This window comes from Penicillium macrosclerotiorum (assembly GCF_028827735.1).
Source record: "Penicillium macrosclerotiorum strain IBT 26536 chromosome Unknown utg000001l_segment0_segment0, whole genome shotgun sequence".
Lineage (NCBI taxonomy): Eukaryota > Fungi > Ascomycota > Eurotiomycetes > Eurotiales > Aspergillaceae > Penicillium > Penicillium macrosclerotiorum.
In genome coordinates, this window is record NW_026643081.1 from 3,166,800 (window position 1) to 3,183,211 (window position 16,412).

Here is a 16,412-nt window from a genome sequence, read left to right on the forward strand (position 1 = left end):
TCTGACCTTTAATTCGAACCTGATAGTTCAAACAATTATTAAATTTCTATGAAGCATCTCTTGCAATTCTTCTTTTTTAAAAATACACATCAATTCAAATTGGACTCGTATCAGTTTGTCTATATTCATTCAGGTCCACGTAAATTCATCCCTAGCTACCAGATGCTATGTTCAATCATCGCGTTAGACATCCATTCCGTATCAATGCTTTCAATAGAGTCTGCCACAGCCATGATTTGGGCCGCCGTCAACCCACTCGTAAAGTTGCACCCATCTTCAATAGAGGCCTCGGGATCCGACGGGATCTGATGGCTCAGGGCCTGCGCGGCAGAAGTAGGGAATGAGCTGGCGACAGAGGCGATCGGAGAGTTGAGCACATTATTTGGAAAGGACACTGGGGCTGACAAGCATCGCGGTTGATCTTGGGGGAAACAGCTCAGCATCTCATCCAGGAGCTGTAACTCTGAGCGTCGGAATTTAGCTATCAAGTTTCCATTTTCAATGATTTCTTCGAATATTAAATAGGCTTTTTCGAGCCATGAGGGATAATTCCATCTCATGTCGATCGCTGCTCCCATCAGGAGGACTACAGTAGAGACAAACACGGATTCAAGATCAAATTGAAGGAACGTTTCTAATATTTTCATTAGTACTTGAGCACGTGATACAAAGCAGACAAAAAGGGGACCATGGCAGTGAGGAAAAAACTCGGGATATTACCAAGAAGACCTTCCGATTGAAGGCTATGCAGTATACTGATTATCTGTTGAGATGACTCCATGCACATCTGGATCAAATTTCGAACATTGCGAGAGGTGTTCAGTGCGTCCAAACAATTTTCGGGGGACTCGAATCGTATCATCAGGAAGCAGAATAGTAGTGGGCGGGTAGCAAGAATAATACATTGATGATAAAGAAGGTGGAGATAGGCTGATGTTCGAGAGACGCCGCTGGACGTCTTATCGAGATTCAAGGGGAAGGCATTTCCAAGCTCATCTGCTAGACGAGCGACATTTGCTAATGCTGCCTTTGTGCGAAATAGAAACTTGCGATTCAAGCGCCCGTCAATTGCATAAACGGCTATTATTGGGGTTAACTCTAGTCTGTGGGCCCCGAGATTTATTATATACTCACTGCCATTGATCTCGGCGATGATGCGCGAGAGTTTGATGTGCATGCTGATGGCAGCTGTCCTTTGTACCGAGGTCGGAAAGGTGGGAAGCAGAGTATTCACATGGTCATCATTGATTGACTGTGGTAAACCCATCAATGAGGTCATCTCACGATCGAGAATGTATACAGTCCACCATATCTTACGGCATCTCTGGACCATGCCTTCCCCTAGATACTCGATCGGCATCTGTGTATGCATTCCCTCGGCCATTGCCATTCGCATGGCTTGTCCAATCTTTCATATAATCCCTATTAGTGGTGCAAGACCAAAATGAAAATGACGAAGGCTCAGTTGAATGGACATACATAGTTATGTGCCGCGGACCGGCAGTCCAAGACCTGCAGATACAGTGAAGCACAACAGAGAATCTCTGTCGCTTCGATGGGCTCGTTGTGAAGGATACTAACGTCCGGTAGCAACTGCAGAGCCTTCACGAAAAACTCAGCACCGGCTGGTCGGTTGCCCTGCAGCTTTTTCTGAACGAATCCTTTTCCGAATGCTAAGATAAGAAGGAAGTGAATGTACCAGAAGCTACCCGTCGTGTTGGGCTTCGGCTCCGAGTAAAAATTATGTAGGTTTCCCATGAACTCATTCTCATCGAACAGGTGGTACAGTTGTCCACACCGGAACCTCACGACATTGATCAGGTAAAGGGCATAATCAAGGGTAGGAACCGCGGGGTAGTCCGGATTTTGTGATGTGGGTAGCCCATCCCAACCCAGATCATAGGTTCTGCCATCGAACAACAAGGCTGCCGTTGGAAGTGGCTCTTGATAGATGTGTTCGTGCGTGAGACTCAATATTCGGCGCGTGAAGGACCAGTTGGATGAGGTCCCTAAGTAGACTATAGAAAGAAACACTAAGCATACCTTGCTCGACACCGGGAGGAAAGGGTCAACCTACATGTCCTCCCATTCTCCGCCGACATGAACGCAGGGGGGCCGGTCGACATGGGGTTTGTCAACCCAGATGTCGGGTCCTCGAGTTCCTGGTGGAGCTGCAGGTCTTGATTATCATGGGGGCTGGATTTGATAATCTCTGATATGTCATGTTGGTCCTTGGGATCTGCAATGCATCAGCCCGTGGCCTGATCGAACGGTGCAGGCGACTCACCTGGCGATCTCTCCTCGGCATATTCTGGGCTCAGCAGAGACGGATTGATCTGTCCGTTCTGCTGCAAGCGTGCGATTTTTTGATGCAACTCATCAATATAGCTAAACGGGAGTGAGTTTGATATCTCTCAGATTAGGCCTCTACGGGAACATGAGGACAGTACCCTCTGGTCACTAGGATCTTCTGGTCGCGGTCATCGAATATGCAGGTGAGCTTTCGTTTATTGCAGCCATCGCAGGGCTGAGACCCCGAGCACTTGATCTTTTGTCTGCGACACCGAGTACAACTGCGTTTCGGGGGCAGTCCCGAGAAGTCAGCCCAGGCTCTCGGCCGTTCAGGATCTCAACAGCACATACGCATTCAAGGATCGTTTTGCGACACGCGATCCGTTTCCCGCCATCAGAGAGATTGATTTTGGCTGTCGGGTGGAATGCCGTGGGGTCGAGGGAGATACAGAAGAGGAATCAGGAAATATCGTGGACAAAGTGCAAAATGCGGGGGAAGCTGGTGGAGTTCCTCCGGTTCTGGCGACGAAGGGCGATAACGAGGGGCGACCAACAGGGCGCGACCGGCAGTCGCCACTCACAGAGTAGAGCGCTCTCATACATTCATACAACTCATAGCGCTGAACATCCTCTAAAAGCCAGATCTCGAAGGGCCCCTCTCCAGCTCAAGCAATGCAAGGCAGTCCATAGCAAGTACCATTAATCCCTATGCTCCAATCCGTCACTCCCTCCCAGCTTCCCTCGTCCTCGTGCATCTTCCCAGATCTTCTATTGACTCGAAGCACTACTACATCCCGTGCCAATCTATATCGCCTATACATCCTATTCAAGGTGTCATATAAGGTGGATTCTTATCCCTCTCGGTCTTTACAACGGACATCATAACCTCGCGCTGGACATATTCTTTCGCTGGTCCGTTCGTTCTCCAATTCTCCATTATCGGATCACCTGGTCGGAGATGGTCCGTTCTCGCACAGGCTTATCATTCCAGCACGACCGGCCATACTGCAAGAGAGGGATTGATATCCTAAATTGGCACGTCTGTGACATCTAACTCTGGATGATTGACATCGATAGCCGCTCTTCTCCACCACGCTACGGGAGGCTGCCCGGGATATCTCGTTGGCCGTTGATAGGGCCGGCCGCCGGCTTCGCTCCCGATGCCCACTTTGTTTCCTTCACCACGTCACCGTCTTGTCGTGTCATTGGTTATTAGTCATGGAGAAAGCTTCACCAGATTCATTGATCAGGCTCCTCCTTCAATCTACTATCTTGAACTTATCTATCAAGTGCCGAGAATCCGTTCCAGTTGACTCGACATGGTAGAAAATGGGATTGGTCACGTGATTATATGCAAGGGTCATTTTTTGTCTTCGGGCGATTTAACAGGGTAAAATAACAATAATAATGCAGACTGCACGCTGATCAATCTAAGAGGTAATGGCAAGAACACTGCATTCTACTCAAGAAATCTTATTTCAGTACTTTATAATGTCCGTAGGTTCTATTTCATTATGTGTAACCACGGATCAGTGCGGGTGCGACTCGATGAGAACCGACGTATGCTATATATATATCTTTGCGGTGCAAGTATGTAAATGTCGATTAGAGCTGAGTATGCCAGATAACGAAATAGATGCACCATAATCTAATCGCTTTCAAAAATATTACATGATAGTCAATGTCGCTACATCTGTATACACAACCGAGGTCAAATCTTCTCTGCTTTACCAGTGTTCTTGACTGATCGGGACTTCATTGACATCGACCCCGTCCACAAACCAGCGACCCTCTCCATTCCCGTCTGGACCTAGAAGCAGATCATTGCCGCTCATCATACGCTTGCACATCTTCCCAGTTTCCCAATCAAAGGTCCAATCTTCGAGGCCATAACAACGTTTCCAGCGCATCCCATCGGTTGCATCTTGATATTCGTACCAGAATTGCACCGCAATGCGGTCGTCGCTGAAAGCGAAAAGTTCCTTGCGAAGGCGGTAGTTACACTCTCGTTCCCATTTTGCGGTCAGAAACTTGATGATCGCGTCCGTCCCCGACAAGAACGAGGTACGATTACGCCAAATACAAGTAGGGGTGTATGCTTGTGCGACGCGTGAGGGATCTCTATTCCATGGTTAGCCTGCTGTCCTACGATACGTCATCCAGATGTAATTGAATATTAACAGATTGGTCGCGTCCCAGCTCGGGAAATGAAGCAGTGAGACAAAAGGGTGAAAACAGAGGGGAGTCGACAATGGTCTACGGCGGGAAAAGCCATGTGTACATGGGCACCGAACCTCGCACGGACAAACATTGGCGATCAGAGGAATGCAAAGGATGGTATTTTGCCCCAAGCCCTGTGGTCGACCACATGGCCTTTATGGAGATGAGGGTGAAAGTGAAATGAGACTTACTGCATGTTCCACATGTTCTGTGCTGCTTTGACCTTCTTATGGGCGGTCTCGTCGGTAAAAGGAGGCTTGATATCGGCCATGGTGAAATTTTGAAGACTGACGATCATGAATGAGTTGGGAAGAGGTAACGCGATCGGAAGCGATTCCTTGTATATTTATATTATTATATACATGTAATGAGTCATGCAAGAAGCGACCGTGGATTGATCTTGCAAGAGCATGCATTATTGGACACGAAACTTTTCGCACTCCGGCAGAGTATCGTTAGCATTGGGGGGGAATCAAGTGGCTCTTGAGAGCGCCCGAAGACTTTGCTAAACAAAGCTGGGCACTGACGCAACATCTGAAAGTATTAAAAAATCCACTCTATTGTACTGCGGAGATAGATCGAAAGAAGCGAGACAAGCGAGGATAGCGATGTAGGCTGGAGGTTTTCATAAATAAACTAGAAACGATTGGAGATTGGTGGACCCACTGTGGACCAAGGCACACCCCCAAAGATTGACACAACGAAGACATACATTAATTCTATAATTACCAAGGAATAGAAGGACCAGAAGGAGATTTCAGAATACCTTTGACAACGCTCATTCGTTCTGTGAGAAGACAATCGACAACATCGGGACGACGGGGCTCGGTAGAATTGGGAAGTAGAGTATACCACATATTCTGCTTCTTCAACACAACACATTCCCATTGTGTTATCATATTAAGTAACGGCATCTAGCTCAAAAACAGTCTGCAAACGACGAAAGGTATATCTGATTAATCCATCGATGAGTGAGTCGCTCCATATATTTTTTCTTTCTCTAAAGACTATAGATCGATTCCATCGTTGGAACGATATTTCGCAGGACGAGACAACGGGAGTTCATCGCCACGAGCCGTCCGACTTCTTCATGACGAAAGGGCCGAACATCAAAGCCCATTTCAATCCCGAAGAGCGCATCCCATTTAGATTTGAGGAGGATTCTAGGGCGTGGAATGTCGTCGATAATGTGGACTGGGAGCCCCTTGATACGCCTGGCGATAAGCGATAACAAAACTCGAAGGTGACGACCACATTGTTTCCCCCTGCCATCACGACGGAATGTATACCCGGTTCCTTTTCCCTGGTCCAGTCTGATCATCATACGACGCCTTTGAGTTCATAACAGAGCTGAAGATCTACGTAAATGCTCGGTTGTTTCATAGGTGGGAGTTGTGGAGGTGGAAAGAACTATCACGATGTGAGGCCGAGTAGAATAACTCGGGAGAATAAGGAGGAAGAACAATAAAAAGTAAAAACAAAAAAAAGGGCATGGAGTTCGGTAATCCCTTATTTTGAATGAGTCGGAATGGATTCCAAGACGCGAGTGAGAATAGGATAGGAAAGCAAGTAGATTGACGATGGTTGAATTATACGAACTACTCGAGTTGGGTTGACCCCAACGACTGAGTGCATTCCAACGACGGCACCTCTCCATCTCTCATTTCCCCCCATTCCACAACAGTCGTGCTGAGGCATGCCATGTCCCTTCCCCGATCGTGGTCTTTTGATCCCAACGCCCAGAATACCGGCAGACACTGTTCTCACCATCTTCTTTCTCGTCCAGTTCGTCAAGCACTCGGGTTCACAGCTCCCGTCACGCCTCTCGTTCGCCGTCGCCAAATCCAAGATGCCGTGTTAATCCTCCTCATCCGTCATTCGTTACTTCCCAGCTGCTGCTGGAGCCGATCCTTGCCGATATCCTTCGTTTCAATTAGTACTCTCAGTGAGCATCGACAATCATCTCTCGTTGGACCTACTCCAGCGTGAGTCGTGAGAAGAACTGAGGAGGGGATTCACGACTGACTCAGGAAGCAGCTCTCCGAGAATAACACACAACAGACAAACATCGCCAATACTGGATGCTGCGCTGAATAAACATCAAGACCACAGCGCCAAAGCCATGGATCAGGCCATGTTGGACCCGAATGATCCGCATCGGAGACGTCAGCCTTTGACCGATGCATCAAGCAGGATTAATCATGCTAAATCTCCTAAGGTTGAGACTCCAAGTGTACGAGTGGAAGATCTGGAGCAACTTAAAACCCCAGATAGGATGTCTATCGTCATGAGTCCTACGCCTAAGGACAACAAAGAAAACCAGCGACTATCGGTAGCCACCGACTTCCAGACTGAATCTGCCCGAAATTCTGTCGTATCAGCAGCTTCAATTCTCTCTAATAAGGGGAAAAGAAAGACTCATGTTGGCCCATGGCAGTTGGGCAGAACGTTGGGAAAGGGCGCCACGGGCCGAGTACGACTCGCCAAACACGCTGTAACTGGCCAGACCGCGGCCATCAAGATTGTCTCGAAGAAGTCCGCGGCCATGGTGCAAAGTGAAAGTATTGCAGCCATGGATCGTAACGTCGGAAACTTTTCAGGTTTCTCCAACGCACGGCAAATGCCATGTGGGATTGAAAGAGAGGTGGTCATCATGAAGCTGATTGAACATCAAAATGTGATCAGCTTGTACGATGTATGGGAGAATCGTGGAGAGCTGTAAGTAACCATTCTCGCTTCCGCCCTCCTTTTTGTCCTAAGTGACCACTGTGCTAATAAATTCGAAACCTAGGTATCTGGTTCTAGAGTATGTGGAAGGAGGTGAACTATTCGACTACGTCTCGAACAATGGCCCACTCCCCGAAGAGGAAGCTGTGCGTTTATTTCGCCAAATCATTGCTGGACTAGGTTACTGTCATCGCTTCAACATCTGTCACCGCGATTTGAAACCAGAGAATATTTTGTTGGATGCGAATCATAATGTCAAACTGGCCGATTTTGGGATGGCTGCTCTCCAACCAGCAGGGCATTGGCTGAACACCTCCTGTGGTAGCCCGCATTACGCAGCTCCAGAGATCATTTATGGCCGCAAATATCGCGGGGACCGTGCTGACATGTGGAGCTGTGGGATTATTCTTTATGCTTTACTGACCGGCTATCTTCCATTTGATGGAGGGGATCTGCCCAACACCCTGAGACTCGTGAAGAAGGGCGACTACATGATACCTCCCGAGCTGAGTGATGAGGCAGCTGATCTGATTCAACGAATCTTGCAAAAAAGACCCGAAGACCGCATTACGATGCAAAACATCTGGCTCCATCCGCTGCTCACAAAGTATGAGAAGCTTCACAATGCCATGGCCGACCATTATATCGGTCCTCCCCCGCCACTATCTATCAAGGACTGCGGTAACCCGGTCACATGCCGTCAAGACGTTGACTATGATATCCTACGAAACCTCCAGACCTTGTGGCATGATGTGAAGCCCGATGCTTTAATAGACAGACTCCTCTGCATAGAGTAAGCTTTTGTCAAAGAGATGAAACCCATGAAATGTTTGCTAACTTGTTCGAAGACCTACACACGAACGAATGTTTTACAATGCCCTTGTCAAGTTTCGAGACGAGCAATTGGAAAACTACCAAGGACAGCCCCTGGAATACTCCGCAAGTGACTACCACCACATTTCTCGTCCCGGAGGCAGGGTTCGTAGAGGCAGAAGTCAAAATGGACGAACCAATTCCAAGAGACGTACCCATGCCTCGATTGTCAAGGACCTTCACCACACCCAGGAGCCTAGATCTTGTGGAAGCGTTGAAAGTTATGATCCTTACAGATCTCCAAAGATCAAAAATTCTGGAGTGGAGCCAAAATATGCGCAGATCACCATTCATAGAGCTCGGCCTGAAGTTGTAGATCAAGAACAGTGCTCGCCTGCTGTGAAGCCACCACCCTCGATTGCCGAAGAAGATGAGCCGGAAGACTTCGATGGAGTGACGAGCTCGCCGTTTACAGTTCTTCAGAAGCGAAAGCATAAGCCAAACTCGATGAAATCTTTCCAATCCTCCAAAATTCCTAATTCCAGCTCGCGATGCCCGGGTCTCTCTATCCGCTCCACAAGCTACCGCCGCAATGTCTCATTCCACCACGTCCGGAACCGTTCCCAGGGATCAACCAAGCCAAAGCGAAGAAAGATGGTGCCGAACCCGCAATCGGATCTTAAGAGATCTCCCAGTGCGGCCAGCTTACAGATGATTGCCGACTGCGTCGATATTCCAGAGATTCCAAGCAGTCCTCCTCTTCCAGCTCAGCCAATGGTAGTTCGACCCAGTGGCGTGAAGGCTAAGAGCCTTTGCCGGGACCAGAAGGTACAGGTTTTGGACTTCATTTGGAAAGAAGATGCTCGCAAGGTCTCCAACGAGCTGAGCCAAATTTGCGAAGAGGCATTTAACGGAAGCTCAGTAACTACTATGCGTACTGCCAGCACTGGAACTGGATATGAGACGCCAGCGACTCCAGTCTCTGTTGCCAGCCAGGAGCAGCATTTCAACATGATCAGCAAGCCCACTCCTGACTCTTCCAAAGCAACTTCGAAGGAGTCCGGCCGGTCTTATAGCATTGAGGAACTAACTGAGACTCGTCGGAAACTTGTTGAACATAGCCGGGGGCGCAGTGATAACATACCAACATATCTTTCCGGGGTCATCGGTCATCTTGACCGTTTGATTGAGGAGGATCATGCACAGCGTCGCTCGCAGCGCAGAATGGAGGAAAGCACTTCTACCCTTGTTGATCCCTTTGTTACAAGCCCGGATGACACATCTTTACCTGTCATAAGTGAGGAATTCGCAAGTCCTGTACGCGGACCCAATGAGTGGACTGCTATGCCAAAACCAAAGGCACATCCTCCTACCGTCAAGAACAGAATCGGTGATTCAAAGACGACCATCCGAATGGTGCCACAAAGCTCTCTCCGATCAATGGAAGAAGTCAAGCCTTTGATGATCCGCAAAAAGCCTCAAATCAATGGGTCAGAAGACATTAAGAGCGATTCGGCAGAGACATCTCGCAACTTCTCTTCTTGTTCCCGACAAAGCCGCCACCCTGGTGGCCTCGACCCGATTGAGGAAGTCCCGGTCTCTCCCAAGAAAGCCGAGAAAGTTATGGAGAGCAAGAAGTGGTCATGGTTCAAACACCGCTCCCAAGTCTGCGAAAGCCCCCCATCGCTACCGCCCAAAGATAGACAAACCATCATTCCCAGTAATGGGACTGTGGTAGTTCATACGTCAATCGATCCCGAGTCCCCTATTAGATCGTCCGACGAGGAGAAATTACCCACCCGGAAGACATCCATGGAGCGTTTTGGTGGTGCCCTCAAGAAGCTCATGCCGAAGAAGTCCAATAAGAACGCTCCCCAGCCCGAGACAGGTAGGTTCAACTGTCTCTTCCATCGCCACGTCACGCTGACCCCCAAGGAAGATAAAGAAAAGACTAGACCCAAGGAGCCATGTAATTCTGCACTCCTGTGCAAGGGATTGCCCGAGACAGAGAGCTCGTTTGAGTCAAACGACCCTCTAAATGCTTCCATTCCTCCACGCAGCAAGCGTCTCTCGATTGCGAATCAAAATTGGTTCGCCCGCGTGTTTCAAATCAAGCCTGCTTCTCGCGTCATAGCTCTGAATACTTCCAAGGTCAGGGGTCGCAAAGAAGTCTACAAGCTTCTGCGCGATTGGAAGCAGTACGGAATGGAGAACGTATACATGGACAAGAGTAACAGCATTGTTCATGGACAAGTGAGCGATAACAACTGTGAGTCAAACACCGACTGTCAGATCTAATGAATGTCATACTAACTACTCTCCAGTATTCCGCCTCCGGGAAGTCGAGTTCACAGCAGAGTTTTACACTGTTCTTGAACATGGTCGGAAAGCCAACCTAAGCCTGGTTCGATTCAAGCAAGAGCGTGGTGCTGCATCTTCTTTCAACAAGGTCGTTGAAAATGTACACTTGATGCTTCAGAACAAGGACTTAGTTGTCGAGGACCCTGTTCGAGCAAAGAAGATGTCTCGTGTTCTTGATACAATTCCCAAATCACCATAATCTTTCCTTATTCAACCACTCCCTCTACTTCCCCAATTCTGCCCTATCTAGCATTTTCCAGCCTCCCACTCGCTCATGTACCACGCACTATTGCGCCGCAGCCCTGCAAAACTTTTGAAGAATCTTGTGTTACCATCTCGTCATTTAGAGCCATCTACACTCGCTTACATCTGACATTCTTTTTGTCGACTCTTCCCGCGAGCCCGGTATTGCTCGGTCTTTTAACCCTTTCGTTTCTTCCGTTTCATCCTGGATTATTCAGCTCACTTTCCTTCATTCATTTGCACGTTTGTCTTCTGACCTCTTTTCTTCTCAAGTCACATCCCCAAGCCCTTTTATTTGCATCGTGAATCTTTTGTCTTTTCTCTGATAATTTCCCTCATGCAGCACGGACGCCAAACATAATCAGACCCTCAATGTAATTCATAATCGCTGCGCGTCGGGTACTAGATTAGCTTGCTGGGCGATTCATTCCCCGTGGAACAAGATCCATTGGTAAAAACAAGGGAGCGGGGGGAACATGTAGTTAGTGAAATCAATTTATTCAGCAGAAATGAACCATTTTATTCCTTTTAATTACTCACAAAATCCATGATGATGTCCCCCTCTCCAATGGACCAGCTTCTATTGAAATTGAGGACTCGAGATGTTTGAATGGTGGTCTTGTCCTAAAGTGTAGGATGTCAAACTGGCTGGCTTGGCGCGCCATCTTCCTACCTCGGAATCACTGCCGCCGGTTATGCTGTCTTAGGTGAGACTATAGCTAAAGGTGATATTTCTCTATTTAATTCTTAAATTTTAAGTGTTAAAGGAATTAGTATACATGGTGATTAAACCGTGTTATGGTATGGATGCAGAAAGCTCTATGTTCCGCACGGAGCCCATGAACATTTGGGCACAAAGTCCCTTCAAGCATGTCTCATCACAGTCCCAGACATGGAAAATCTACGCTCTAGCCAATTCCTGCAAAGGAGAGAGTGGCAAGAAAGGGCAAAAATAAGAAAATTTGATTTAAGTTTGGATGATGTTGTTAGTAGAGAAGGGTTGGAGATCAAAATTCACATAGAGGCACAAGCGATCCGTATCGCCTCGATAAAGGTGGCTGGCTATTGGGAGTAAGATGGATGTGGGCAGATCGTTATGGAGATCCCGACATCCTTGAGAGTAATGGTGACCGTGATACCTGCATTCTCTGGAGGTTCAGGTGTTGGGTCGCAGGGGAGTTTGACAGGGGCAATTGCACCGTGGATGGGTCTCTTCCGTGATGACCGTATAAGAGTGAGGTGTGGATCACGGGTAAGCGGATGGTACTTTTGCTGATCTGCAGTTGGCAGACCCGTTATCTTTCAATTGAATTCACAGCTACTGTTCTTTTTTTTTTTCTTCTTCTTCTCGGAAGTCTATGTATCCACCGAGATGATAATTGCAAAGACATTGCAAAGACAGTAGGTTCATTGTGTCTGTTGTCCCGAAGGCGCAAACAGGGAACGTGACAGAGTAATCTTATCAATCAGTAATTGGGCCACACTACTGGCTGACGTAGCCTTATATCGTAAAGGCCAGATGAGGTTAATTTTACAACCGAGCTCAGCCCTATTTCAACGGGTCGATAAAAAGATACGAGGGGGCAACTCAATTTGAAACCTCACAGCCTAGAACTCGGCCACTTCTGCCTACATTGCAATACCCCACCACAGTGAAGATACCAGCTCAGGCCCAAATAGAGGCAAAGCTATTTGATTTTAGGACACACTCAAAGACCCTTTGAGGAAAGAGAATAAGAGAAGCATGTGCGAATCGCAATCACAGTGAATGAGCTTCACACCATCGTATTTCACCAAAGGCGCTAACCGACGAAAGATAAAAAGAAGTAACATCAAAACTTTAGAGCATGTGAACGTAGACAAAGGCAGAAATAGTGATCAGACAACCTCCCAGTTATAAGCGGACACGCAGAAAAAAAAAAGACCAACAGGACCAAGGACATGATAGGAGTCCAAAAAAACATCAGGAGAGAACGAAAACGGAAAATTTCACACAGCCGACCATCTTTTGTCGCAGGGACCAACGCATAGAAAGGATTCAGATTGCCTTCCCTGGTAGTATAGATGTACGAAATGAAAAGAACAAAAAAAAGCACCAAACATAACAAACACGTGAAAACAAATAGGAATGATAACCAAAACCGAACCCGAACGCAGAACTGAAAAAGTAGTCAAATAGCCGCCCGAAATTTGTGACAAGAGAAAAATTGGGTTGTTGCCACCCGTCATGGAAGTTGTATATAGTCACGGAAAAAGTAGTGTCTGAGGGGGTGTCGGTAGTGGGTTTGTTGAGTGATTGCGATTTTGTAGTAGGGCCCGAGTTTGATTTCTTCACGTTGAAGCAATGGAACAGGCAGGCTTCCAGGAACTCGAGTAGTTTTCGTGAATTGTCAAAAAGCTGATCATTCCAGACTGGCGGGCCCACTCCACAATTAAATCAGACAGTCAATAAGAATCGAAGTGTATAACAATAACAGAAAAGTTCATATGCCAATAAGCCGAAAGGCCCACAGACCTGGCCATTTGGGTGTAAAACGTCGTGCGGCTCGTAAAGCTCATGGGTCCGCGTTTCCATTCATGGCATCGTGGTCGGATCGAAACGAACTTCAGGACCGTTTCCGATGTTGGAAAATTGCACCTGCTCCAAATTTCCTTTTTGCCAGTTCGAAGAATCTGGCTGTTGCTAAAATAGCGGATTTCCGAATCGGTGTCAAAAGTTGTATATCTGCTCAAGCATCCAAATGTCTGGGGGTGTCATTCATGTATATTCGGCTCAAACCCTTGCGTGCACAAGGAATCATGCACGTTCCCGAGGAAATGAGAGAATCACAAGCAACAACATAAAACACTTGAGGAGCTCACGCAAACAGTCTAACAAAGGGACCGGTCCATTGGCATTGCTCCGGTCAGGCCACGCTACCTCTAGGTAACCACAGCTCAACACATGGTCCTCCCAACCGTGTGGCCAGCACACGGTCTCCATTCTTTCCTTCCTTCCCGGCACACCCGCATTCCAGTCGCGTTGTTTCGCCAATTCCTCCCGTCCCGGAAATTCGTCACAAATCTCCCTCCCCTTGGTGCCAAAGAGGAGGATTTACCGAGGACCACGGCGGTTCAGCTGGTTCAGCATGTCGCTGTCGGTGCTGGAACGACCCTGGGAGTCACCATCCTGGCCAGGGTTCAACATATCCCGTACATTCAAGCCTCCGCGCTGAGAGCCACCGGGGGTAGAGGTGGGTGGTGGAGGGGTGCGGCCGCCCGCCGGGGCCTGCATAGGGGCATATGGCGAGCCATGAGGGGAGGTGGAATGGCGGGAATCATAGGGATATCCAGCTTGCGGCGAGGTACGTTGGTCGATCGGATGACCATAGTAGGGGCTCGGGGCGGTGTGCGTCTGGTATCCGGGGGTAGAGCTGGCGGGTGTAACGGGGGCCAGATTTGCGGGCTCAGGGTAATCGAAGCCGGTCCCAGAACCACGGCGCTGTCGCTGTGGAACACAATGAAATCAAAACATTAGATCGGAACCACCCGCATGGAGGGGAATGGACTGCCTTACCGGATCCGGCATCGATTGCGCAAGGGGCAGTGGGGGGCCGTCCGCGCCGGGGCGGCCGTACGGGTTCTGATACATCCCTTGAGGTGGCGGTAGAGTCGTCTCGGGGGGTTGCACCGCCTGGCTGGGGGGCAGCGGCTGGCCATGAGCGCCGTAGAAGGTGGTGCCGGGAGGAGGACCTCCCTGGCCATTGCGTAGTTGAGGATAGGCGGCGTGGGCCGGGACGAAGGCTTGTGCTTGGGAAGAGACGGGTGTGAACATGCATTCCTGGTTGAATCGTTGACAATTGTGGCAGCGCCCATCGGTCGAGCTCTCAAATCCCGAGCAACGGATCTATTGTTTCGAGGGAGGGGGTGGTTGCCACCCTTGCGATCAGTATGCTGGTTTCACCACGTCGAGGGTCTTCCGCCCCTTCACGATGGAGATGGCGGTTCTCCACCACACATACCTTGCGTCGGCGACAGTACCGGCACGCAATGGCTGTTCGCTGGCGCGGCGCGGCCGCCTGGTAGACCATCTGCGGCGGCTGTGGGGGTTGCGGCTGATACGGGTCGGGACGATAGGCTCCGGGAGGAGGCGGCAGCCGATAGTCCGGCGACGGACCGGGGTGAATGGCAGTCATATTGGAAGGAGGAGGATATTGCGCCGGCGGAGGATAGTAGGAACGATCGTGCTCAGGTGGAGGTGGATAGGACCCAGGGGGATACTAGAAGGCAGGGCGGATCAGTGTGCTGCGCGCGGAACGACAAACGCGGACGACGGAGTTTCCGCGTAGCCAGGTCGAACGGATCGAAGGGCAGAGCAGAAGAGGAGTCGAGGCGCAGAGAGGGAGAGAGAGGGGGGAGGGAGGAAGGGAGGGATCAGGCGAGGGAAAGGGAAGGGAGGCGAAAGGGCAGTGGCATAGGTCATTCCCCCGTCTTCTAGGTCACATACCTGATATTGCTGGTCGTCGGGCCGCCCTGACCATTGGGGAGGAGGATAGTGTCCCTGGCGATTGGGGTCACCGTCGGAGGGATGGCGGGACATTGGTAGTGGTCGAGAAAGAAAAGGAAGGGAAAGGGAGAGGAGAGAAAGGAAAGGAAGATCAATGGATATAAGACGAGTCAAAGAGCAGGGATTGTGACGTCGGAGGGAGGGATTCACGGGTGGTGAGGGTTAGAGGATTGGAGATTTTGGAGTTTGGGGGGTTTGGGGGGGAGGGGGAGAGAAAGGGATTGGAGGCAGGAAGTATGGAAGTATGCGATGCGAAGACCAAGTTCCCAGAGGAGAAACAAAGCAATCCGATTGGGAGGAGGAGAGGAAGGTTCCCAATGCAAGAAAATAAGTCCAGGGAAAAAGAAAAAGAAAAATCGAAAATTGAAAATCAAAAGAAAAGAGCCTCGGCGACTATGACGTGAGCACGGAGTCGGGACGGCAGTCAAGGTATTCGAGGTTCGAGGTATAAGAAGCCCGGGACTCGACCAAGGCCACTCCCCACGATTTCCCAGGGTTTCGTAACTGGTCGGAACCCGGTCGAATAGGGAAAATGGGAACAGAAAATGCAGGAAAAAAAAAGAAAAAAGAAAAAGAAAAAGCGCGAAGAAAACGAGGACCACCGAAAGGGGGGAAGAGAGGCAGAAAAAAAAAAGGAACAGACCCCACGTCCGAGAAGATAAGGACCCAGGCGCAAAGGAACTAAGAATAGTGGATGAAATCAGACATCAGACCGTAGACCGAAGACCGTGGACCCCAGAACACATAGTTCGGATCGGAAGACGGATGAGGAAGCGCATTATAAGAATTATTCTACAAATTCACCCTTTGAATCCGGGAGAGAGACATCCAGATTCCTCCTAGGTATGTACAGGATACTGTGATTATGCCTGGCACACCTGTCCAGACTGAAAGGGGGGGAAAAAAAAGAGAGAAGAAAAAAAAGAAAATGAAATGGTCGCAAAAATCATACAAATAATAATAAAATAATAATTAGGGAAGCCCAAAAAAATCCCCCCTCAGCCTTTCGGCTTATGATTGGGCGCCATCGCAGGTATTTTTTAACACAAACGGGGTGGAGCCCGGGCAGCGCGGGCTAAAGCGGCGCCAGTGACCCATAGACATGGACGGGGGACCCCCAGCGCGCTAGGACGCTAGGACGCTAGGACGCTAGGGCATCAGCTGAACCAGGTAAGCCCCCGTGAGTTTGGGAGGACAGAGAGAATGGACA

General features: G+C 49.2%; 5 protein-coding genes across 5 annotated transcripts; 2 read left to right on the plus strand and 3 right to left on the minus strand.

Moving 5' to 3' along the window:
* Positions 1-155: 155 nt before the first annotated feature.
* On the minus strand, positions 156-2,687 carry N7462_001078 (Zn(II)2Cys6 transcription factor; the record flags this gene model as incomplete). Its single annotated transcript, XM_057072804.1, has 8 exons — positions 156-634; positions 721-1,080; positions 1,135-1,408; positions 1,480-2,018; positions 2,078-2,239; positions 2,288-2,388; positions 2,451-2,555; positions 2,644-2,687. The coding sequence occupies 8 exons, from the start codon at positions 2,685-2,687 to the stop codon at positions 156-158; spliced, it is 2,064 nt and encodes a 687-aa protein (XP_056939334.1).
* A 1,332-nt stretch (positions 2,688-4,019) lies between these two features.
* Positions 4,020-4,783, minus strand: N7462_001079 (nuclear transport factor 2 family protein; the record flags this gene model as incomplete). Its single annotated transcript, XM_057072805.1, has 2 exons — positions 4,020-4,413; positions 4,704-4,783. The coding sequence occupies 2 exons, from the start codon at positions 4,781-4,783 to the stop codon at positions 4,020-4,022; spliced, it is 474 nt and encodes a 157-aa protein (XP_056939335.1).
* A 696-nt stretch (positions 4,784-5,479) lies between these two features.
* N7462_001080 (uncharacterized protein) lies at positions 5,480-5,743 on the plus strand (the record flags this gene model as incomplete). The annotated part of the gene is made up of 2 exons (XM_057072806.1): positions 5,480-5,483; positions 5,526-5,743. 2 exons carry the CDS (start codon positions 5,480-5,482, stop codon positions 5,741-5,743), a joined length of 222 nt encoding a protein of 73 aa, XP_056939336.1.
* An 891-nt stretch (positions 5,744-6,634) lies between these two features.
* N7462_001081 (serine/threonine-protein kinase) lies at positions 6,635-10,612 on the plus strand (the record flags this gene model as incomplete). Its single annotated transcript, XM_057072807.1, has 4 exons — positions 6,635-7,230; positions 7,304-8,032; positions 8,088-10,321; positions 10,377-10,612. The coding sequence occupies 4 exons, from the start codon at positions 6,635-6,637 to the stop codon at positions 10,610-10,612; spliced, it is 3,795 nt and encodes a 1,264-aa protein (XP_056939337.1).
* Positions 10,613-13,750: 3,138 nt separating this feature from the next.
* On the minus strand, positions 13,751-15,235 carry N7462_001082 (Zn(II)2Cys6 transcription factor domain-containing protein; the record flags this gene model as incomplete). Its single annotated transcript, XM_057072808.1, has 4 exons — positions 13,751-14,143; positions 14,213-14,542; positions 14,658-14,915; positions 15,143-15,235. The coding sequence occupies 4 exons, from the start codon at positions 15,233-15,235 to the stop codon at positions 13,751-13,753; spliced, it is 1,074 nt and encodes a 357-aa protein (XP_056939338.1).
* Between the last annotated feature and the right edge of the window lie 1,177 nt (positions 15,236-16,412).